Source organism: Phacochoerus africanus, chromosome 4, assembly GCF_016906955.1.
Source record: "Phacochoerus africanus isolate WHEZ1 chromosome 4, ROS_Pafr_v1, whole genome shotgun sequence".
Taxonomy (NCBI): Eukaryota; Metazoa; Chordata; class Mammalia; order Artiodactyla; family Suidae; genus Phacochoerus; species Phacochoerus africanus.
In genome coordinates this window covers 118,891,917-118,915,058 of record NC_062547.1, presented here as the reverse complement: position 1 = coordinate 118,915,058, position 23,142 = coordinate 118,891,917, and the positions used below count along the sequence as shown (strand labels likewise).

Below are 23,142 nucleotides of genomic sequence, written 5' to 3'. Positions count from 1 at the left end.
AAAACCCCCAAATTTCTAAATCTTCTCACTGTTGCTGAAGACTATAATGATGAAATACATAACAAATGTAGGCTTTGTAATTATAGTCAGTGAAATTGCAAAGCATTTTCTCTGTATAACAGTGACATTTTTCTTTATCCTTAAGAGTACAATATATGCAGTGTAAAAAGTAGAATCTCCACTGATGCTTTTATAGAGCTTAGTTTCTCCAAGAAAGGCATTGGACTTGTGATAGTGTTCAATTGTCTTGAACATAATTGTTAGAGAGCATGCCAAAGATTATGAAGAGAAAATTCATGTTTGAATTAGAAAACCCTATAGTATTTTGTAAAACTATAAACCATTGCCTTAGTTTCCAATTTTTATATGTGGTATTGAATAAGAATCAGTTTTACCTTTTAAAAAGGAGAATATCTAATTGTTCAATCTTGGTTGTTGAAAAATTATCCCTGAAATATTTTGGTGTATGTGTACACACACACAACATACACATACATACATTACCTATAGTTTCTCTGAATATAAATACAAATTTGTACCTTTATGGACTATGTTGTATTCCCTTGATTTATATATTATAGCACTAGGCCAATATCACACTGATTGCAAATAAAACTTGAAAGCAAGTAGTTTGACTCCTCCAGCCTTTTTTGCTTGTTTGTTTTTTTGCTATATTAGGTCATTTGTATTTGCATTTACATTTTTAATTAGCTTGTCATTACAGAAATGTTTTCTAAGGTTTTAATGGAATACCATTGTGTCTATAGAACAATCCAGGAAGAACTGATGTCTTAACATAATATTGAGTACTCCAGTGTATGAACAAAGTATACTTGAAAAATTAGAGAACCAGAAAGCTTGAATGCTCTGGGCAGTTACACAGTTAATTGATGGCAGAGGTGGAGGAAGGTGAGCACACTACACATCCAGTACATTGCAGGTGTGTGTATATCATGTATACCTTCAGCTGGCTCATGTCTGATTTGAATATTTTGTCATCTCTTGCCCTTCAGAGTATTTCTCTTCACCTCTTTGAGCCATATTGGAAGCATAATTTTAATTATAATGTAAAAGTGTTTTGTCTTTATGTGGTTGTACTATGCTGATATCTTAAGGAAGGAAAATAGAGTTACTGAATGAAAGGTCTCAAGAAACATGGGTATAAGAATGTCTCTGCTATGATAGTAAGTTGATTGAAAAATGGATGGATTAGAGAAAGCTGATAAACAGTAATGGTCCTATACATTAGCAAAGAATTCTATTGTCCTCATAGGATTTTCAGGCATTGCTTCATTTTCTCTTACTTGAGACAGAGGAGCAGAGATGGAGGGGAATGAGAAAACATGGTTTATAAATCCTATCCAACAGAAGAGCAACTTTTTTCATGGTTGAAAATTTCGGCTTTTTACTCAAATACTTTTTTCTTTAATTCATTTTGCTTGTAACTTACTTCTTAGCATCCTTGAGAATTCTGATTCTTCTCTTACCTTTAGGCAGCCCTTACTCAAGATCTGAAAAAAAAAAATTTTTGTACTATCTCTTCTGACTTTGGAAGAAACTCAGGAAATCAAGTAGGTTTCCTGGACCTCTGCTTTAATGTCCAATAAGGTGATTCCTAAATTTTTACACATGGAATACTAAAATTTATTCAGCTAACCAAAAAGGAGATAAGAAAGGAGAAACAAAAACTAGATAGAAAAAAATAGAGAAAATACGTCAGGGTGTAGATCTACATTCAACCACATCAGTGATTACATTAAATGTAAATGGCCCAACCATTTAAATTAAAGGCAGAGATTATTAGAATGGATTAAAAGTGAAAAGTAAGACCCAATTATTTGTTCTTTGTAGGAGATTCACTTTAAGTGAAAATGCACAGATAATTCAAAAGTAAAAAACAGAAAAAGATACCCATGCAAACATTAATCATAAGAAAAATTGTTCAGCTCTAATGATTTCAAAGACTTCAAGACAAGCAGAATTACTAGAGATGATTGAGGTCATTTTGTAATAATAGAAGATCAGTTCTTCAAGAAGACCAGAATAATCTGCCCATGATAATACCTGCCTCACCTGCCACCTCCTCTCTACTGCATTCCTAAGTTTGAACATGAAACAATAATATGCCACCAAATGGCCCTGAGCATGGATGCTATTGTCTCGCATAACACAACACTGTGGCATATCCCAGATAAACACAAATATAACTTCTATGACCTAGAGAAGAGATCACAGAAAATTCTCTAAGGAGGCCTTCTTCAAGGGAAGTATGAGGCAGAAAATTACACAACCTCATATATAGCAAAATTTCCTAAAAATTTCTCTGAGCCATATTGTTTACCAAGTCTCCCATGACCTAGTAGCTTCTCTTCTTTCCCCTCTCATTTTTTCATCTCTTCATTCCTAAATCTTTTCTTGTTTTGGAACCATTTAGCCCCTTTTTTGGACTTTTTTCTTTGTTTCTCCTATATTCCATTGCCCATAGAGGTACAATAATGACCCACAGCCAAAATGTCCCCTAGAAGGTTAGGGAAGGAGAAAGTTGGGGAATATTTTATTGTTAGCATCACCACCACAAATATCTCATGGCCTTAATCAGTGTTTTAGCTTTGAGAGCTCTGTGGTGTAAGGACCCAGCTACATGCAGTGGAGAAAGTTATCTAGAACAAAGGAATAGTGGCCCTTTTTGGTTCTGAGGCTCTGGAAGTGTACAGGCCTGTGAAAAACCATGTCTTGGAGTTAGAAGACCAGGACTCAACTTGAGGCATTGCTGGGTACAGGGTCTGTGCCACTGAATACACCTAATCAGCTTGAGACCTTGGTTTGTTACCTGTAGAATTGTGTTCATTTATTTAACTAATTTGCATGTAGTCCAGCACTCTACTAGTCAGTGTGTATACAGAAAATTTTAAAATTGATTTATTCCATGGAAGCTGACAGTATAGTTGAGTAGAAGGCCACAAACGTAGGTTAATTATAATAGTTATATCAGTGCTGTTGTAGAGGAATGAGAAGAGTAGGAGGGAGGTAACTGCAGCAGCCCACTTTCCTGGGCAAGACTTACAATGTTTTAAAATGATAGGTGATATTTGTTCTAGATCCTGACCAGTGGGGATTTAACTATCAGGAAGTAAATGCAGTTCCCAAGAAAGAAGCATGCATTCCAATGCCTTCAGAGGCCAGGGGCCAGTGATATAAATATGCACAGTGGAGTGAGGGTAGGCAGGGGTACTAAAGGAGCCTGTGGAAAACTAAAGAGTGTATGCTTGTTTAAAGTTATTCAAGCTGAAAATAATTTTCTAAAAGCTTTACTGACCAAATGAACAAAAGTCTGTGGGCAGATAGTGGTAATTCCATGCATAATGTGTGTAAGGAACACAATGTAGGATGCTTGAGAGGTGGGGCTTGGGTGCAGCTAGCAGTCAGGAAAAATGTAAGGGAGAAAGGACATTTGGAAGTAGGTGTGAAGGACCTAAAGACGTTGGTATTTATCTTGTAGACAGCAGGGAGCCACTTGTGTTCTTCCATGTGGAGGAATGACATAATAAGTTAGGTTTTGTAAGGTAGTTTATCTCCCCCCAAAGCCCCTGCCCCCACAGAAGATGCTGAGCTGTCAGGGACACACTGGTCAGACCCATGACGAACAGTAACAAGACCTGAACCAAGGCAATAACAGTGAGAATGGTGAGGGGCTTAGTAAGAGGAGAGATTTCTGATGCAGAATAAAGCTAGTTTTGTCTGAGTTCTTTCGAAAGGGTAAGATGAGTGAAAGTAATTTGTAACCAGCACAATGTAGGGGGTGATGGTAACCCCTTACATGGAGTGTTGTGGGGGTCAGGGTTAGAGAACCAGGCATTACCTTCATTTACTGTCACAGCTGACCTGAGGTTCTGAGGCTGACCTCTTTTCTGCAGAAGAGAGTCCCCGGCATCAACCTAAATTTGGCCTCTTCATTTGGGCCTGAGTGCTCAGGACTTTATGCTGCTCCCATGGATGGCTTCTGTCAGCTTTCAGTTTTCTTCCCTAAGAGAAAAGGCTAAAAAAGCAGACACTTATATCTGCAGAAATGTTACTCCATGTAAAAAATAACAACACGACTACATCTTACAACTTCTAGCCAGAATCTGTTAGGCTGCTGCTATAGCAACCCCAACAGAAAGGATTCAACAAACCCCCACCCGATCCCCTCCCGAATCCATATACCTGACAGTCACCCTCCTAGTGAGGCTGTCTCTCTTACATTACACCCACTAAGTGAGGATCCAAAGCAAAGAGACAGAAAATAACATCTTCTAACAATCTGCTTGTCATTTAGAAAAAGCTCCCTGTATAAATGTCATGGAAACAAGCTGTTCTTGCAAAAAGAAAAGAAGAAAGCCCTGCCTCACTTGCTTCCCTTTCCATTTTAATCTTCCTAATAAAAGGGTAACACAAAGCAAATGTTAAGTGTTTGAAAGCAAATATCCCCCAGCGCCTGGCCATGGTGTGGCTCTCTGCTGCATTCAGCCTGCTGGTAGGCAGCAAGCAGCCTCAGCACCAGATCAAGCTCTAGGTGAAGATCAACTGATTGCTGCTGATGATATCCCGAGAGCACTAAGAACTCAGAAATGCACCCATAAGAGACAGGGAGTGTTTTCCTTCTAATCAGAACCAAGGGTCCTTGCTAGGATACTGGCTGCAAGGTCAATACATTTCTGTGCAGTTAACAAAAACTCATGGGCACGGAGCATGTACACCTCACTGTGCTCTGATGGTTTCAGGGATGCCCAGATGAGCCTGGTCTGTTCTCTGTTCATGAGGGAGGGGTCTTGTATGTTTCAGCTACAGCAGGAAGCAGGTATGTTAAGCATAGGAAGAGAATGTGGAAACTGAGAACCCAGAGCAAGGGGCATTTATTTTCAGCTGGGGAAGTGCAGGGAGGGCTACAGAGACAGTAGCATTTGAACTGAACCCCACAAGTTCCCTCTGTGGCTCAGTGAGTTACAGACCCGACTACTATCCACAAGGTTGCAGGTTCGATCCCTGGCCTTGTTCAGTGGATTAAGGATCTGGTGTTGCTGTGAGCTGTGGTGTAGGTCACAGATGTGGCTCGAAACTGGTGTTGCTATGGCTGTGATATAGGCCGGCAGCTGCAGCTCAGATTCAACCCCTAGCCTGGGAGGAATGTCCATATGCCACAGGTGTGGCCCTAAAAAGAAAAAAAAAAAATTGAACTGAGCCCCAGAGGAGAGGTATGGATTCTAATAGCCCTTCCACATATATGTATGAATGCAGAGACATTTATAATTTTGTGTTACAGAAATTGGGGAATAAATTCATTTATTTTCCAGGTTTAAAAAGAAAGCTGTAGTACTATACCTTCAAGAGCTTTCCATGACAATATATAGACCTATTCCATTCTTTTTATTTTTTGTAAAGAACTCTTATAATATCTTCCCCCTGTTGATTGTACTTTACTTTTGATATATTTTTTTAAAAATTATATTGGAGTGTAGGTGACTTACTACAAATGTTATGTTAGTTTCAGGTGTACAGTAAAGTGAATCGGTTATGCCTATGCATATCCATTCTTTTTCGGATTCTTTTTCCATATAGGTTATTATAGAGTATTGAGTAGATTTCCCTGTGCTATACAGTTGGTCTTTGTTACTTATCTATTTTATGTATAGCAGTGTGTGTATGTTAATCCCTACCTCCTAATTTATTCCCCCCCACCCAGATTTCCCCTTTGGTATATATAAATTTGATTTCTCAGTCTTTGAGTCTGTAATTCAAACTTAGAAAAAGTTGCAGAAATAATACAAAGAATGTTAGTATGTTCTTTTAACTAAATTTGCTCATTGTTAACTTTTCCCATAGTGCTTTATCAGTCTCCCTTTAACCCCCACTACCTCCCTATTTTCTGCCTCATAACAGGTGACATTTTTCTGAACATTGAGAAGTAAGTTGAAGACATTATACTCCCTTATGATAAATTTTTAAGTGTGTATTTTTTAAGAACAGTGACCTGTCTTTTATAATCGTAATACAATTAGTAAAGTAAGAACATTTTAAGATTGATATAAAACTATTACCTAATCCATAGTCCATATTCAGATTCTGCCAATTTTTCCTATAAATGCCCTTCATAATTTGTTTTTTCCTCCTGGTCCAGTATCTAATTCAGAAAGATGACTTGCTTTTAATTGTTATATCTATTCAGACTTTGTTAATCTGGAGCATTTCCTCAGGGTTTATTTGTCTTTGCTAAAATTGACATTTTTGAAGGGTTATCAGCTAATTTTTTCAAAAAGTCAATTTGCATTTTTTGGGGGGGTCTATGTCTTTGGACTGTCTGCTAGTTCTTCATCACTAGATTCAAGTTATGCATTTCTGGCAGGAACACCACATACGTGATACATCCTCCTTATTACATCTTATCAAGAGGCACATGACATTGGTCTGCACAATTATTGGTGGTGTTACTTGGTTAAGGAAGTGGCCACTAGATTTTTCTTTACTTTTTTTTTCCAACTATGCAAATATCCATTTTGTTCTCCACAACTTTGACCCACTATAAGAAATAATTTTGATACTTTAGTTATTAGGCATGGGCTTAGGCACTCCTTTTGTTAAAAAAAAATTAACGGTTTATAAACTATCAATATCAGTATTTGATGCTCAAATTATGTCACATTTATGGTTTCATTATTTGTGTACCTATGCTGGTCTTTGTGCCCTTCATGTCCTCATGTTCTCATTTGAATGTTTCTCACTTTTAGGCGTAAGATGTCAAGGCTTATCTGACGTTTCTCTGCCTTACTTTTGGAATCTGCATTTCTACAAGGAGGATGATATTTAGTGTTTAGTGGAATTTAAGAATGCAAGATTGGAGCTAAATTGAGCCTTTTTTTTTGACTCTAGGTATTTTTAGTAAATGGAATTAGGAATTAAACACACAAAAATATGTTTATTTAAACATATATCTCTATTTCTGTATCTGGGAGTCCATACTGATGCCTCCAATTCCATTCCAACACCACTAGGTTTTTCCCAGTCTAATACCCGCATTTGTAACTTCCTTCTCCACCAGTGAGAAGCCTGGTCTCACTGTTCTCAATGTATTTATTCATTTTCTCAACCTTCCAATACACACAGAGTAGTTTCAGAAATGCTAACCAACACTACTGAGAAAAACAAGCTTAATAAATTTCTTCAGACTAAGGTAATTTAGTTAAAGTCTGGAGATTAGTTAATATTGTACCAGTGTTAATTTGTTTTTGTAACTATGCTGTGGTTATGTAAGATGTTAATATTCGGGAAAGAGTAGTAAAGGATATAAGGAAAGCCTTGTACTATTTTATGCAACTTTTCTGTAGGTCTATGATTTGTACAAAATAAGAAGTTATATTACTAAGGTTATTCCCCCTTCTAGAACACACATTTTGATATGGTTGTATTTTGTTTATTTTGTTTGTATTATCTTTTAGGGTTTTTCCCATATACTTGCTGATAAAACTTTTAAGCATGGAAATATTAACATGATTCAAAAAGTAAAGATTGTTCATATGCACAGATAAGTGTCAGCTACGCCTCCCCATCCCTTCCACCCTATTCCTACCTATTCCCTGTATGTGTACAATTTCATTGTTTCTGGCCCATCTTTCTAGTATTTCTTTTTGTAAAAATAGATGTGTTTTTCTTATTTCTCACACACATGCACGCACACACGCACACACTGTTATACTTTGCTTTCTTGACATTTATCAATAAATCCTGGAAGTCATTCCCTATCTGTTCTTGGAGATATTCCTTGGTCTTTTACACAGCTGCATAATATTTCATTTTGAACAAAAATTTTTAAATGTGAGCATTTACAGTATATCTGATGCCTTTCAATTACAATGAGTGCTATAATTTATGCTCTTGTTTGTATCTCTTTCATAATGTTGAAGTTAAATCTTAAGAGAAAAAACCTAAAAGAAAGATTTCTGAGTCAAAAAGAAATTCAATAAGGTTTTCTTAAATATTGCCAAATTTCCTTACAAAGGGCTAGATCCTTTTACATTCCCGCCCCCCCCCCCCGCCAAAGTCTTGAAGTATTTATACACCCACTTCCAAGAAAACTAGGCTGTCAACCTTTCAATTTTTGCCAATTGAATAGGTTAGAAATAGTTCGTTTGTGTTTATTTTGTTATGAATGAAATGAATGGTGTTTGATTTGTTGAAGAATTGTTTTGTGTCCTTTTTTGGTAAATCATCTGTCTTTACCCATTTTTAAATTTTCTCTCAGTTTTAGAACTTTTTCTGTCAATTTTAGGAGTACTTTGTCTATATTAGAGATTTTTGGTCCTTCGTGATAAGTGTTGCAAACATTTCTTTCAGTTTATCAGATTCTTTTAATCTTGCTTACTACCTCTTCTTCTATTGCTATGTACTATATTATGTAGTTAATTTATATAGTTAAATTCATCAGTTTTTATTGCCTCTGGATTCTAGAAAACATTTCACTGTATCTAGGTTTTAGCGAAATCTCCCCATGTTATGTTTAGTTTCAGTTTTCACACTGAATACACTGATTCATTTGGAGTTTAATCTTTTGCATGATGTGAAGTATGGGTCCAATATTATCTTTTTAAGAATACCTATCTACTTCCTCCAGATTGTGTATTAAAAAGTGTATCTTTCATGTTTCTCTTAGTTCTTGAGGCAATTCTGATATTTATTTTTCTTGATAAACCATGACTATTAATTTTTGGTGCATTTGATCTTTCTGGGCTGAAAGAGTCCAAAAAATCTCCCACAACAATTTTTTTTTCTATTTCTGATAGGTTTGCTTTATATGCTTTGCAATTTAGTGCATGCAGTTTGCGTCAACTTTCTCTTTGGTGATCAATCTAACATGGCTATCCTGATATTGTTTCTCTTGAGTTCCATTAATCTGAAATGAGTATTGCCACTATTTTTGCTTGTTTGCAGTACCCTAATTTATCCCCTGTAATCTGAGTTTTATTTTTTTTCTTTTGTAAAAAGCACATGGATGCATTATGTGTTTAAATCACTCTTAATGTGTTATAGTCTCTCTTCTCGAAGAGTGTAAATTAAACCATTGTTACTGTCAGGCTGTCATGCTACATTTTAGTTTGGACTGCTTGCTTTATACTGTCTCATTTTTATGCTTCCTTCTGGGGCTTTCTGTTTTTCCAAAATCATTTTAATTTATAGTTTTCTAATTATCAAAGTCAAGAATAAAAACACATGTTATACTGTTCTTTTTATCCTTTTTCTAAACAAATTTTCATGAAATACCTTTGCGAAGGCTTTTTCCTCTAAACAATCTTCAAACTAAAGCAAACACTGCTTGGAGTTCCTGCTGTGACACAATGGGTTAAAGAACTGGCTCTGTTCTTGCAGTGCCTCAAATCTCTGTTGAGGCATGGGTTCAATTCCCAGCCCAGGCAGTGGTTAAGGATCCAGCATAGCCACATCTGTGGCATAGGTAGCAGCTGTGGCTCAGATTAGATCCCTGGTCTGAGAATTTCCATATGCCATGAGTGCAAGCAAAAATAAAATGAAGTAACAAAAACCAAATTCTCCTTTTTGAAAAGAGCATGATTTGGCTTTTTACTAAATTTTCAGTCCTCTTTATTACTGATACAGGAAAAATATCCTCTTTATGTGATTCTTTCTAGAAAAGAGAGGAAACAAGAATCTCATGAAGGTACAATCACTGGAAAAAAATTTCTTTATCTTTTGTTTCCAAAGCAGCCTGATGTAAGAGCAATGACACTTTATCACCACTGCTCTCCATTAAGTTAATTATAATCCTTAAATTCCCTAAATGTTTTAGAACATATACAAGTAGCATAAAATTAAAGTTGTAAAGAAAGAAAGTGAAAAGTGCCCTATTGCAGTCATATTTAAGGGAAGCACATTTCCTCAGAGTATCTATATTTTCCCCTAAAAACTCAAAAATGAAAATATTGGCTCACATAAAATGATTTATCTATTCACTTTCAGTTTTCTCTCTAAGGCACTGTGATTTTCTCTACAAAAAGGCTAATTTTGGACTTACATTCCCAAAGTCCAAAAAAATATAAATGTTCGACCTAACAATTCCATTTATAAGCAGTAAAACAAATGAAAGTTGGAATAAACAAGATAGAGGGACTGTAGATTCCTATGACTCAGAGTGACACGTGATCTGAGTGTAAACACATTATATGTGTGTAAACCCTCAGCTCTACCCCCTTGAAGGCATGGTAGTTGACATGGTGAAAATTTTGGTCTTTTACAGAATAATGTAGATTTCAAATGTTTTGACCAGAAGGTGTTAGATTTTTGTTGTACATTGTACCAAATATCTTATTCCTAAAGCAGTTTTGATCCTTCCTTTACAGTGAAGATACAGGTATCTTTACTCCTCATCTACTGTGCAAGGAGGGCTGGTGGCCACAGTTTCTGCAAACATGTGAGGTGCTGTACTGCATGACTTAGGGCTCAGTGACTCTGCCCAGCTTCAGCAGAGGTGAGAGGTAGCATTATCCAGGATGCAGGTGACAGCACAGTTTGTTCTAATGACCCATTTGAGTCCCTTATCACTTATACACACAAAATACCCTACAGTGCATGTGCCTTTTTCTTATGAGTTAACCTAATTCAGAGTCCTCAAATATTTTCCTGCTTTTCCCTTAGCTAGGGGTACTAGGTTTCACTATTCCAAATATATATATGATAGGACTGAGTAACAAGAAATATTTCATTTCCGGCTTCCCCCCCCCTTTTTTTTGGCTGAGGTAGATGACCACAGGGAAATTGATCACTAAGTAGTTGGGCTAAGGAGAGAGACTAGAGTTGCTTTCCTAAGAAGGACTAGAGGAGGCAGGTTATTAAAAAAGAAACAAACTCATGGACATGGAGAACAGACCTGTGGTTGCCAAGAGGGAGGGGAAGGGAGTGGCAGGGACTGGGAGTTTGGGGTTAGCAGATGTAAATTATTGCATTTGAAATGGATAGGCAATGAGATTCTGCTGTATAGCCCAAAGAAATATATCTGATCACTTGTGATGGAACATGATGGAGGATAATGTGAAAAAAAATATATATATGTATGTATGTATGTATGTATGTATGTATAACTGGGTCACTTTTGCTGTACAGCAGAAATTGACAGGAAGCCTGGAGAGGTACCATCCCTCTGTTCAGGTATCTGCTTGGTTGCAGTCTGGGGACCACCGCCTCCCTTCTACTCAGCTCATAGCTGGGTCTAAACTTGAGCTTGCTCCAATCCAGTGGTTCAACATGGCCAGGATAAAAATCTTGATAGTTTGTAATTACTTAACTTCCCCACCCCCCACTACTATGTGGGGGCTGAGAACCCTGGGTCAGAGGAAAACCCACAACTGGAGCAAAGGCCAAGTCTGGGGGAAAATTCAAAATATTTCTAACCCTTTGAGATAGGAAACACCTGTGCAGTTACCTATGTTTTCTACTTCAGAATGCGTTGACTTGTGCCATATTTAACGGTAGTATTAGGAGGCATCACTCACAGGGCTTTGATTGGTTTGTACCTTGTCATAAGAAACTGAAAAGGGGCATGACCATCAGGGCCTCTTGCCACAGTGATAATGAGGGGGGAAGTTCCTCATGTCATAGCCCTTCTTGCAGGGGTGCCAAACCTCACATCTTCTAGTACTCTGTCGTAGAGCCAGTTGGATCCTTTTATTCTGAATAGATTGACTTGACCATTCGGCACCAAACTGTGTCAGAGAGGATTACACAGCCTGGGAGAATTGTGTGAAGGCTCACACACTACAGGAATGGGTTTGGAAAAGGAAGTGAGCCCCTTGGTCCAAGTCCTGATTGATGGTAACAGCACACGCCCGATCAAGCATTTTAAGTCCTAAGCCTGTGGCACAATCACCATCCCCATTTCTGGATCATTTTTAAGGAGAGATTTTGTGGGATGGCATGAATGGAAAGCGTGTGACAGAATCACGAAGAGCTTATATGCCGGTTGATGTTGCAGGATCACATTAAAAAACATCGATAGGATCAGGAAATAAATAAATGAATCCAGAGTCCAGTAATTTGTTCTAAGAATTAGGTGAGGGGTTAATTTATAAGCTATACTGCCAGGTATTAAAAGTTATAATAAGATAGGTAAAGGGGATGTTTAGTGTTTGTTGCCTTATACTGGAAATATAATAAAAAAAAATCTACCATGATTAGGTAAAATAGATGCTAGGTTTTACAGAGCTCCACTGATATCTGGGTCTTTTTGTACTCACTTTGTGGATGATAAAAAGGAGGCTCAGAAGGACTAAGGCTGTTCAATGACATAGAGCTAGCAAGGGGTAGAACTCAATTCCAAACCCAATTCTGACTTTTAACTTTCTGTTCTTTTCACGTTGTCAATCTATTTGCAAAGACTAAGCAAAGTTGAAAAGCAGTAGAGCAGTAAAATTTTAATCCATCACTCAAGAATTGTATGAAACCTAATCAACAGGTTTTTCTCCCAATTCCCCTATTGTTTTGAAACATTATTTAACTATTGCAGATGCTTTGATGGAGTCTTTTGGAAAACAATTGGCTAAAAGAGGTGAAATTAGGGAGAAAGATAAGACATTTTCTAGATCTACCACCTGTTATGATTTTGGTTTATCATTTTTTTAAGAGATGGAATCTTCTTTCTAGTGGACAACACTGTGTGTAAGCAGGGGAAATGAAAAATTATTAAAGAAGTTGGTGCTATTGTAATTCGCAATGATTTGTGGTAGTCACATGTTCTTGTATTGGCTATAGAGGAAAGAGAGAAGCTAGGATGTGGTAGGTTGAACAAAAGACTCAATTATTAGAAATTTTAGAGAACAAAGTCTAAATTAGAGGAAGGTATAGATCTTATCACAGAGTGGCTATTTAAGGAGCTCTCAGAGGACTTTGCTTAGGGTTCAAAGCCACATGGGGAGGGGGAGGGTTGGTAATATCAGGTAAAGTCGGGTTCATGCAGCAAATCATTGACCACAATGTCTATGCAATAGATGGGTCCTTGCCTCCTCTTCCAAATTGTGGTTACTTGGTATTGCTTAAAATTACAGAAACAAAAGGCCATATACTTTTGTTGAATCATTATCAGTCTTCATATACTTTGCATAAAAGAATCCAAAAGAGAAAGATCAATTTTGGAGGACTGAAGAATTACATCCTACATGAGCTTCAGTTAATTGGGAAGAGGAGAATAAACACCAGGCAATGAAATCTAAATTAAAACTCACGTTCCCTTCTCTCAACAAGAGGAGCAATATATTATTCTTGTCCCAGTCTTCTAGTATTGTGGGATGGTGGAGCTTAATTGATCAGAAGGATTATAATTAAACTTAATTATCTACTATTCTGCCTTTTAGTCACAGTAGAGTAGAATATATAAGAACCAACTGCAACAATTAAAAGAAATTAATCATCCTCACAATTTCTCTTTTCCTTATATACAGTTTATACCAAATACCTGAAATATTTTTGTATGTTACCCAGAACGCATAGAAGAACATTTTATCCATGAATTATACATCCTGATGGAGTAGGATTTTGTAGTTCATTTAATGAAGCAGTGTGCTCCTGAAAGCAGTGCTTAATCGTTTTTCTTTCACTTATTTCCAGGCCTTGTCATGATCCTACACTGACATATATAAGATGTGTGAATGAGCTTTATTTTCATCCATTTTGAAGGGTGGATAAATGGTAAGTGTTTCTCATGAAATCTAAAGGAATCACATTTTTATGTCCTTCATCTTGAATGGATATGTTTGATTTCTGCATCACTTATAGACAGTAGTTTTGAAAGTGATGTTATTCATTGAACTCTGCAAGGCGATGAAGTATATAGCTCAGTTTTGTGTTAAAGAAGAAAAATAACTAGGTATGCTAGCAACTTACAGTGTTGCCAAGTAGATAACAAAGGGTGTAGTATAGAATAAAGGGAAGAAGGCAAACGCAGATTTCTCTGAAAATGAATCATTTTTAGGTTCAGGCTGACCTGAGAGGACTGGTTTAATAGGTGTTCAAATGAAGCCTTATTTTTTGGTTGCAGTTATGGCATATGGAAGTTCCTGGGCCATGGATCAAACCTGTGTGCCACAGCAGCAACCCAAGCCACTGTGGTGACAATGCTGCATCCTTAAGCTGAAGCACAGCAAAGGAACCCCAAGCCTTACGTTTGTGAGGGGTTACCGCAAGCACTGCAGATCAGCTCTTCCTAGGAGCTCTAGGAACCACCATGTGAGGGAAAGCCACACTGCTATTTTTCTAAATCTGCTGGATTTTTAGAGCAGATTTGGAAAGGGATGTGTTTGCAGTAGTAACTATCCAGTTCCCTTTCCCAGAAACTGATCTTAACTGCCCATGAAACAAGTATGATATAACTTGTGAACTTTACTAGATGCCATTTACTTCCATGTACCAAATGTATAAATACATACCATTTGCTAGGTAGTATGTGACATGTTTGCTAAAAGTTATGCTCCTTTATGTTGATTATGCTCCTATATTATTACATTAGGAGCTGTGCAACCACATGTACTTTTGTGAATATGCATGTGTATAATCTAAATACTTAGCGTGCATATGGGCCCCTCATAATAAATACATGGAAAGAGATGAAATAAGTAGTTTGATCTAAAATTCTGCAACATAAGTTTACAGACAGTGATGTACTTTGATATTTTCTTCAAGAAATTTTGCTGCTAAGCTGGTGATAAAATCATTCTTAAAAGCATCTGTGCCTCTAGTTTATGTTACAGGCTTTGATGTTACAGCTGTACTTTTCACATAATTTGGAAACAAATTAAATTAGAAATGAGACACTGTAAACTCAAAAAGAATAGTAATCTGGATGGGTCAAATGGTTGTGATTATAATTTTTCACAAGAGAAAGTCTTAGTGACTAGGGTATGGAGTAATGGAAAGACTTTTTTCATGAGCCAAACTTTTGCAAATAAAAATGATCAAGAGGCATCAGGAGACAATCGGCCTTTCAACTCTGAAAATAATGTGAGAAGTGAACCTGTAGAAATGTCAAGTGACCAAACAAATAAGTGCAGAAATTAACTTTTTTTTATTATATATCATATAATGTAGTAGTAAAGTTTGTTTTAAGTGCATGAATAAAAAGTTAGTGAAATTACAGGAGGAACAATCTATATAGCAATAATAGGTGCATTCCCTGTGCATCTGAAAGAAAAAAAAAAAAAGAGTTTTCACTCATTTTGGCCTAAAACTTAGTGTTCAGGTTCCCAGGATTCTGACATCAGAACCCGGATAACGCTGATTAGAACCATAGGGGCTTTACAATAAAAGCTAAAATATTGACCATATGATGGCAAAAAGTCTTATTTTGTGATTAACTGATTCTCTTCTAGCTACTCTCTGATGAAGTTGGTGGCGCTGTAGAGGAGGACCGCCGCCTCCTGGACGAGGACCGGGACCGCTCTGCATCGTAGGGGACATGCTTGTCATAGTTCTCCATCTGAGCCTCGAGGAAATCTCGCTGCTGCTGCCTGATGGTCTGGCTTATGAGCCCAGGCAGGGCATGGATGCTGCCAATCAAAGTCTCTAATTTCGTTTCCAGGGTAACAATCCTCTTCTCAAAGTCTTCACTCCTTTCATTTAAGTCAGAAATCATGTCATACATGATGTTCTGGGTCTGGAAAACAAGATTGAGAGACAAAGAAGGAAGATTTAACTCCACTTGCTACCATTATCTATGGTGGACCAGGTTTAGGTTCTGGAGACAGACTAGCCGATTAAGTTGAGTGGCTGTCAGGTCCAATAGGAAGGATATAGCATGAAACAAGAGTCAATAGGTCTGCAGTTTAGCCAATCAAGTCTTACAGAGAAGGGGCATAAAAATAAAATCACAGGGTGTCTTGGCACAAGGATGGGTCATAGAACCTGCAATTCAAGAATCAGTCTATTAGTCAGGAGTCCTTCCAGGAAGTGACAAAAATCCAACTCAAACTGGAAGCAAACTATCAACTCTCAGAGCTTGAGGGCTGGTCTCCTTTTGGTGACATGCAGTGCAACAAGTGGGGTCGGCTAACCAAACACTTGACCTGGCCAAGTAAATTCAGTGTGTCTGTTCAATGCTAGGATTTAGAGATACCAGATCTTAGGCATTAATTTGATCCAGTTGCAGAAAATGGCATGTGGGTCTTGCTGATGGTATGTCTGAGGATTTTAGGTGGTGGTGGACAGAGAGACAAACATGTTTTGATATAATATTTATGTATGTATTTTAATGGTTGTTAGAAAAGTTAGCATGTTCAATTCATTATTAATGAGGGCAAGGCTGATTTTTAAAAACAAGCTGATTTAAAGAATAATACATAATGGTACAGATGGCATTAGAATGTAGCAGACATTTTGAGGGTGGAATAATAATGAAGTTTAGGACAAACTGACTTGATTAAGTAATTTAACTTAAAGCAATTAAAAATTCCTAAATATCTTTCTGCCTATCCTGTGTTCCAAATTATAGGCTCTCCTTTGGGTCAAATAGCATTTTTACACAGCATCACTGAGAATAAAATTTGGGGAAGATGCTAAAGTTACCAATCCGCTTTGTTGGCTATGGCTTAAGCAGAACCAAATAGTTTGAAATGTGAAAATGCTTTTGGTGCCTTAGCAACTTTTGTAATTGGTTGTTTTAATCAGAGGGTATTCATAACTCTGACTCCCAGTTATAGTTCCAGAGATTGCCAAGGGAGAAGGAAAGAGGTTCTCAGGGCTGATCAGGTCAGAGCCACAGGAGGAGGAGGATGGTCAAGAAGGGAAGGATGGGGGTTCCCATCATGGCACAGAGGAAACGAATCTGACTAGGAACCATGAGGCTGCGGGTTTGATCCCTGGCCTCGCTCAGTAGGTTAAGGATCTGGCGTTGCCATGAGCTGTGGTTGTAGGTCACAGATGCGGATCAGATCTGGTGTTGCTATGGCTGTGGCTTGGGCTGGCAGCTGTATCTCCGATTGGACCCCTAGCCTAGGAACCTCCATATGCCGCTGAAAAAAAGAAGGGAAAGATGGAGACATTAACCTTAGCCCAGTACAGCCTTTCCCAATTCTCACACTCCTTTGGCTAAGCCTCCCTCCTTCTAGCTTATTTCCCTCTACAATCTCTGTGCCTATCTGGCTTAACAACCTCTTAATGATGATAAATGAAGTGATTAAGGGAGTGGCTATTCAGGACACAGGCACCTTGTTTGAGTCTGGCCACAAGGACAGAGGGCGTCAACTTTGTTTTTACCACACAGTCTTGAGACAGTATGAGCAACATCCATTCATTCAGAAAAGACTGAACCCTCACGGCATGGGCAGTCCTGCAGTCATGATACTGAGCATAGCAGTAAAATAATTAAAAAAAAAAAACAAACCAGCATCCTGCCTCATAGATATATAGCTTTACCTCAAGAGTATATCTATTATATAAAAATATATATAATATTATTATATATATATATACTATATTCTGTAGAGTAAAATGACATATTTTATATTTTTTCAAGTGGTCTGTTTTATTCATAAAAATACCCAATTTAATTTTATCATTTGATCTAGGAGTGATGCAAGAACCTACCCCATCTTTGTTCATGACGTGTCCCAGGGAAATCTGTGTGTGTGTGTAAGTACTGAGCACATCTTCAGGCCTCAGGTATGTGGCTGCCCGGCTTCAATGAATGATGTATGCACTCCCTGGGGTAAGTTGTTAAATACTTCACTTATCATCATCTATTTATAAGACAGCAAATATTCATCTTCCACGTATTTGTGTAGTATGTGTTATTAAACACACAGTAGATAGTAGGCTTTACATTAAAGTGGAGGTAATTAAGTGTGTTATATCATGGGGCTAGGACAACTAGGAGTAATTTTTATAGACTATACTGGAGGCTTTTAAAGGACATAGCTGGATATATCAAACAAATAGTAGAACATCCAGGTTCAACTGAGAATAGCCTCTTTTAATGCGCTTGTGTTAAACACTTAAACGCTCTTCTAATGCCTCCTTCAGAATTAATGCTGGAAAAGGCCATGTCATTCTTGACAAATATTCATATTTTGAAAGTGGAGTTTACTTGAGAGCAACAAACGAAAATAAAACAGATAAAACACATAAATGTGATAGAATCGGGGACTCTTAATATACTTTTAGAAAAAGCGGCATGACTTTTAAATAATGGAGAAAGAACCATAAGTTATAAAAAGTGATTGCTTTTTTGGAAAGACAACTCTCATTTTAAGATATAATTTATTGTACTTAAAACAGTTCAACTTGATATTCTTCAAAGTTTGTGCAAAAAATATTTTAAAAAAGTAATTTTAATGGATGGGTCCTATTTAGCCTATTTAGTAAAAACCCAGGATGTGGTTCTGCTCTCTTAGGCAGAACCACATACACAAATCCCCAAGGTATTGCTTCATAATCCACTTAGGTTTCTTATTGAACTTTCAAATCACCACAAATAGGAAAGCTTTTAAAACAAACCTGAACAATGTATGCAGGGCAAGAACGTATTAAGTAAGAGTTTTGGAAAAATTCTTATAAGCAAGGCCATCATGTCATCATGGCTCATTGGTTTGATTTGTTAAATAAGTTTAGAGGAGTTCCCATAATGGCTCAGCAGTAACAAACCCAGCTAGCATCCATGAGGACGTAGTTCAATCCCTGGTCTCGCTCATTGGGTTAAGGATCCAGCATTGGTGTGAGCTTGGTGTAGGTGGCAGATGCGGCTCAGATTCTCCATTGCTGTGGCTGTGGTGTAGGCTGGCAGCTTACAGCTCTGATTTGACTCCTAGCCTGGAAAATTCCATCTGCCACAGATGTGGCCCTAAAATGGGGAAAAAAAAAGTTTGGGAGGCCTCCTCCTGAAGCATTAGTGGTTTGTGTGCAGTGCTTAGTTCCACCAGAGGCAATCGTAAGGCTTGTGACCCCAAACTTACCTTTGCCAGGTCCACCAAGGTATTTGCTTGGTCATTCAGTTTCCTCTGCTCCATTTTTACACTTCTTAATCTAAAAGACAGAATCTGAAGTCAGAAGGGTTCCTTCTTATTCTATGACTATCATAAGCCTTCCAAAGAGCATGCACAAAATTGACAAGAGCAAATAACTGCATGGATAATGCCTTGAATATTTGGGGGTAAAGTCCAAACTGGTTATGTTTCTGGTACAATGAGAAGCATGCTTCCCCAACACCGCAAAAAGGAAGGGAGAGAGAGAGAAACAGATGAGGTGTCCTTAGGACAACTATTTACCAGGGAGTTAACGTTGAATTGAAAAAGGCTCATAAGGATTTAACCATATGAGAAAAGCCAAAACATTCCTTAAAGCCCCAGTATCATGACAAATAGACATAGGAAGAAATATGCAAAGCAACTAGACTTTCATCAATGCTGGAGCAGTGAGCACCTTCCTATGCCTACGTGACTAGATACAGGTGTTAGCCCTGTTTAGTCTGAAATGGATTGGGTTAGGTATTTGAACCTGATGGAACACAGTGATAAGTGAGATTCTCATTTGCAAAAATAAAACTTTTATTCGACCAGCAGCAAGATAACTCAAAACACATCCTCTTATTCTTCATTGCATTTGACATTACTTTTACCTTCAACTGCCACTGAATGGGAAGGGAAGCCAGACCATCTCCTTGGCAAAATTTCCCTTAATTTTTATTGTAGAGAAAAGTCACAGGGCAATTAAAGTCTGACAGATGGGATCTCTACTTGTAAAGTTACTTTTAGAAACTTTTACATATCATGTGTATATCTGATTGACAGTCAAGAAGCCACTGTTGTTTTTTTTTTTATTATGAATGAGTACTTACTATTCCTTATTTTCAGTAAAATTTTAAGAAATATTTATTCAGTGCTTGCTATGTACCAAGAAATTAGTATTTTTTTTTCCAACACAAGAAAAGTGGTTTATTGTCCTTTAAGCCAACAAGTCAAAGCCATGCTCCAAAACAGAAGCAGGTCTTTCTGAGCTACTTTGTGAAAAATCCGTGCTAACCTTATTAGATGATGAATTGTTTTACAAAGGCTAGTTGTAATGTTGGAGAGAGTACTCTTGATTATTTCCCAACTTAAATAAAAGGTACTTAGCTAGAAGGGATACAAAATTCACAGGGCAAGATTTTACTGCCAGGGAGATTTTTGTAACACATGTTCCCGATGCTCAGTGATTTTTTTTCTGAAATGTGGATCTCCAATATGTCACCAAATCTGCTCCACACGGAAGAGACCGTTCCTCCTGCCAGCAAGAGTTGAACTGACACCTGCTTACAACACGATCTTTAACAATCTGAAACAGTTTAAGGTTAGAACTTGTGATTATGAGTATGTGTTTCTCTATTAGAAGACTTGGAACTAAGTTCACGGGCTCCTTTTTATGCCGTTATGGAGAAGGAATATGTTTTCGCCTAAAAGAAATTTACAAACATATATTTAAATCTAATATGTTGTTGAGAAATGTTTCTCTAAGCACTTATAAGGGTTACACTTCTTGATGTGTGCCTTTGAAAAACAACTCCCCACCCACCCAAGCAAACCAACTTTAAACATGTGTGGGTGATCGTAGAGAAAAGTACTAGAGAGAATAATAATGTCAGAGATGGATTCAGTCCTCTCCTCCTTGGCCCTAATGTGACCTTCAGTTTCCTCATGTACAAAAAGAAGAGGGTGAGATTAGGCCATTATTTCTGGGGTGCTGGGTTTATACCAGCGGAGTATTTGTAGATGACTCAGTGATACTCAAACAAGACATTAAATAATACTAAAATAGAGTTATTCTCTTTAATTCTCTCCCATTATAAGAAAAATGTCTCAGGCTAGTCCGATCCTGTTTTTATCCACGCACACCTGCTTGCCCCCTGTTTTTAAAAAAGAGGGAGCAGGGTCTCAGCTCAGAGCTTTCTGCAGGTGACAGTGTGTGGCTAGAATTCACTGTCATTGTTTCAATTATCAGCCCATGTTACCTTTACCTCTCAGTGAGGGGGTGTTATGTATTTTTAATTCACTGATGACAGGGATGTATATCAAGCTTTCTTTTCAAATTTAATTAATAGTATAGTTGGCATATGAATGACTGCAGTGTGGGGACACCAGATCGGAAGCCTCCCGGAACTTGTGAGGGCAGAAAAAGAAGTCCTGAGCTCTGCAAGCCCAGTGGAAGGGCTGGTGCTGTTCCTTTCATGTGGTGGGTACTTCCTCTTTGAAACAACGAAGCCTAATTTACTTCTTTTGGATTGCCGCTATTATGCTTCTGACAGTAGAATTTTGCCCATTTTATTTTCCACTTATCTGGAAAGCTGACATAGAGAAGCCCTATTTGATTGGAATACCTTCAGCTCCTCGAACTTAAATCATCTTGCCTTGTTGCTGCTCAGATTGCCTGTCCAGTAGGAGAACTGGTAGAAAAAAGCCTACTTAAGCTGCAGCTGCCAGAATAAAAGGTAACATGCAGATGTGTATTTTACTTCCCCGCCTCCCCCGCAACAAAAGAAGAATAAGAAACGTATGTTGATTTCTTCCTTGTGAACTTCACTTATCACAGGAAAATATCATGATTTTGGATCACATTTCCATAGCAGCAATCAGACTACTAAAATTCACAAATAAAGGATCTGCTTGGGTGCATGCAGCCAGTAGAAAATTCTGCGAATGTTGAAAGGAGCAGCTCACACAACTTACTTCCGAGCTCTATTTTCATTTTGTTGAAATAAAAAGACAAAACAAAAGAAAAGAAACTGTAAAATATTCTGGAACAAAATAACACAGAGTGGTGGTCAGTTGTGCACAGGGGGCTCGATTCATTAGCTCGAAGATCCTGTTAAGATTCTGCAGGATTTTGGCATCTTGATCAGAGAGAAATGCTATTCCATTAAGTTATCCTTCAGCATTGCTACTATGCTTCCCCATTGGAAAGCACACAGCTTCCTCCAGAACTAGAGTTTGGAAGGAAGAACTTTAGGATAAAGTCATCTTGGCCTCTTGGATATACAATGTTCCAGTAAACAACAGGAGACATTTTTGTCTAGTATGAAGAGGATATATAGTTAAAAGGATAATATTCCTGATAGTAGGATTAAAATTTGGGGGGGGGGGTACATCTTTTCCAAGTTGGGGCTATTGAAAAGCCTGGTTTTCTAAAAGGTAGGTAATTTAACCCTCTCTGTTATAGAAATTATGTTGACTGGGTTTCTTGGTTCTGAGACAAGTTCATGTTTGTTGATGGGTCTCTAATTGAGACTGATGAAGGAGAAACTTTAAAGGTAAAGTTGATACCAGAAAAAGTGGGAGAGGTTTTGGAAACAGAATGCTTCATGGCACTAAGTGATGATTCCCAGAGGCAGATGCATTCCTGAAAAGAGGACACAAGCCTGGAGAGGTAGGCATCCACTGGAGACTAGAAAGGCCATGTGTCCCGGAGAGAGGCTATGAGGCTTGGAAAAGAAAAGGAGAGTTGATGTAGAGGAGGCCTGTAGAAGGGGGGAGAGCTACTGAAAAAGCTCTCAGGATACATCAGAGGAGAGGAGAGGCCAGGAGAGCTCTATCAAATGGCATTTGTACATTTTTCCTCAACTAGCAAGGAAGGTCTGATTTCACTGGAAGACAAGGCTGATAGTCTCACTGCACCTGAACCATGGGTGTTGAAGGCCTTGCCCTGAGGAATCGAGCCCTATGTGCTTTCTTGTATGGCTTTACTAAGTTCAAATGAAAGATAATTATGCATATTTAGAATAATGTAGCCACACCCAGCCCACATACTTTACACAAAGTATAAGTACCCTCCCCCCTCAAAGAAAACCCAGTAGCCCCGAAACTAAGGTGTAAAACAATTTGGAACATTTTTGGGTTGCTCATAGCTCATCTGCTTAGAAGCACACATGGCTAGAGAAGAAACAGAATGAGAAATGTTTGAAAGAAGCAGAAGAAGCACGAGTGTCCCCTGTATTCTACCCCAAAGCAACATGCGGAAAGAGCCCTGTAATCTACACTGTGAAACCCTTCAGATCGGGTCAGCACGCCTTGCAGCAAATACGCCCACAGCTTTTAGGACAGTTTTTACCCCTAGATTCCCCAAAGACTTTTTTTCTAACATTTTATCATAAAACTTTTC

At 37.9% G+C, this 23,142-nt stretch overlaps 1 protein-coding gene and 1 long non-coding RNA gene across 4 annotated transcripts in view; one reads left to right on the top strand and one right to left on the bottom strand.

Moving 5' to 3' along the window:
- Positions 1-15,069: 15,069 nt before the first annotated feature.
- KCNN2 (potassium calcium-activated channel subfamily N member 2) overlaps positions 15,070-23,142 on the bottom strand; it is a 432,831-nt gene continuing 424,758 nt past the window's right edge. Inside the window, exons 10-12 of one of the 3 annotated variants that reach the window (XM_047778437.1) lie at positions 21,714-21,722; positions 18,969-19,038; positions 15,073-15,676 (exon numbers count right to left, since the gene is read on the bottom strand). In XM_047778437.1, coding sequence (XP_047634393.1) covers positions 15,389-15,676; positions 18,969-19,038; positions 21,714-21,722 — 367 coding nt within the window. In that variant the 3' untranslated portion in view covers positions 15,073-15,388. Of the gene's footprint in view, positions 15,677-18,968; positions 19,039-21,713; positions 21,723-23,142 lie in introns of all 3 variants that reach the window. The other 2 variants (XM_047778438.1, XM_047778439.1) reach the window with 2 other exon arrangements.
- On the top strand, positions 19,941-21,742 carry LOC125126239 (uncharacterized). The gene is made up of 4 exons (XR_007134566.1): positions 19,941-20,340; positions 21,089-21,219; positions 21,332-21,475; positions 21,577-21,742. It is a non-coding gene; the product is annotated as an uncharacterized LOC125126239 (long non-coding RNA).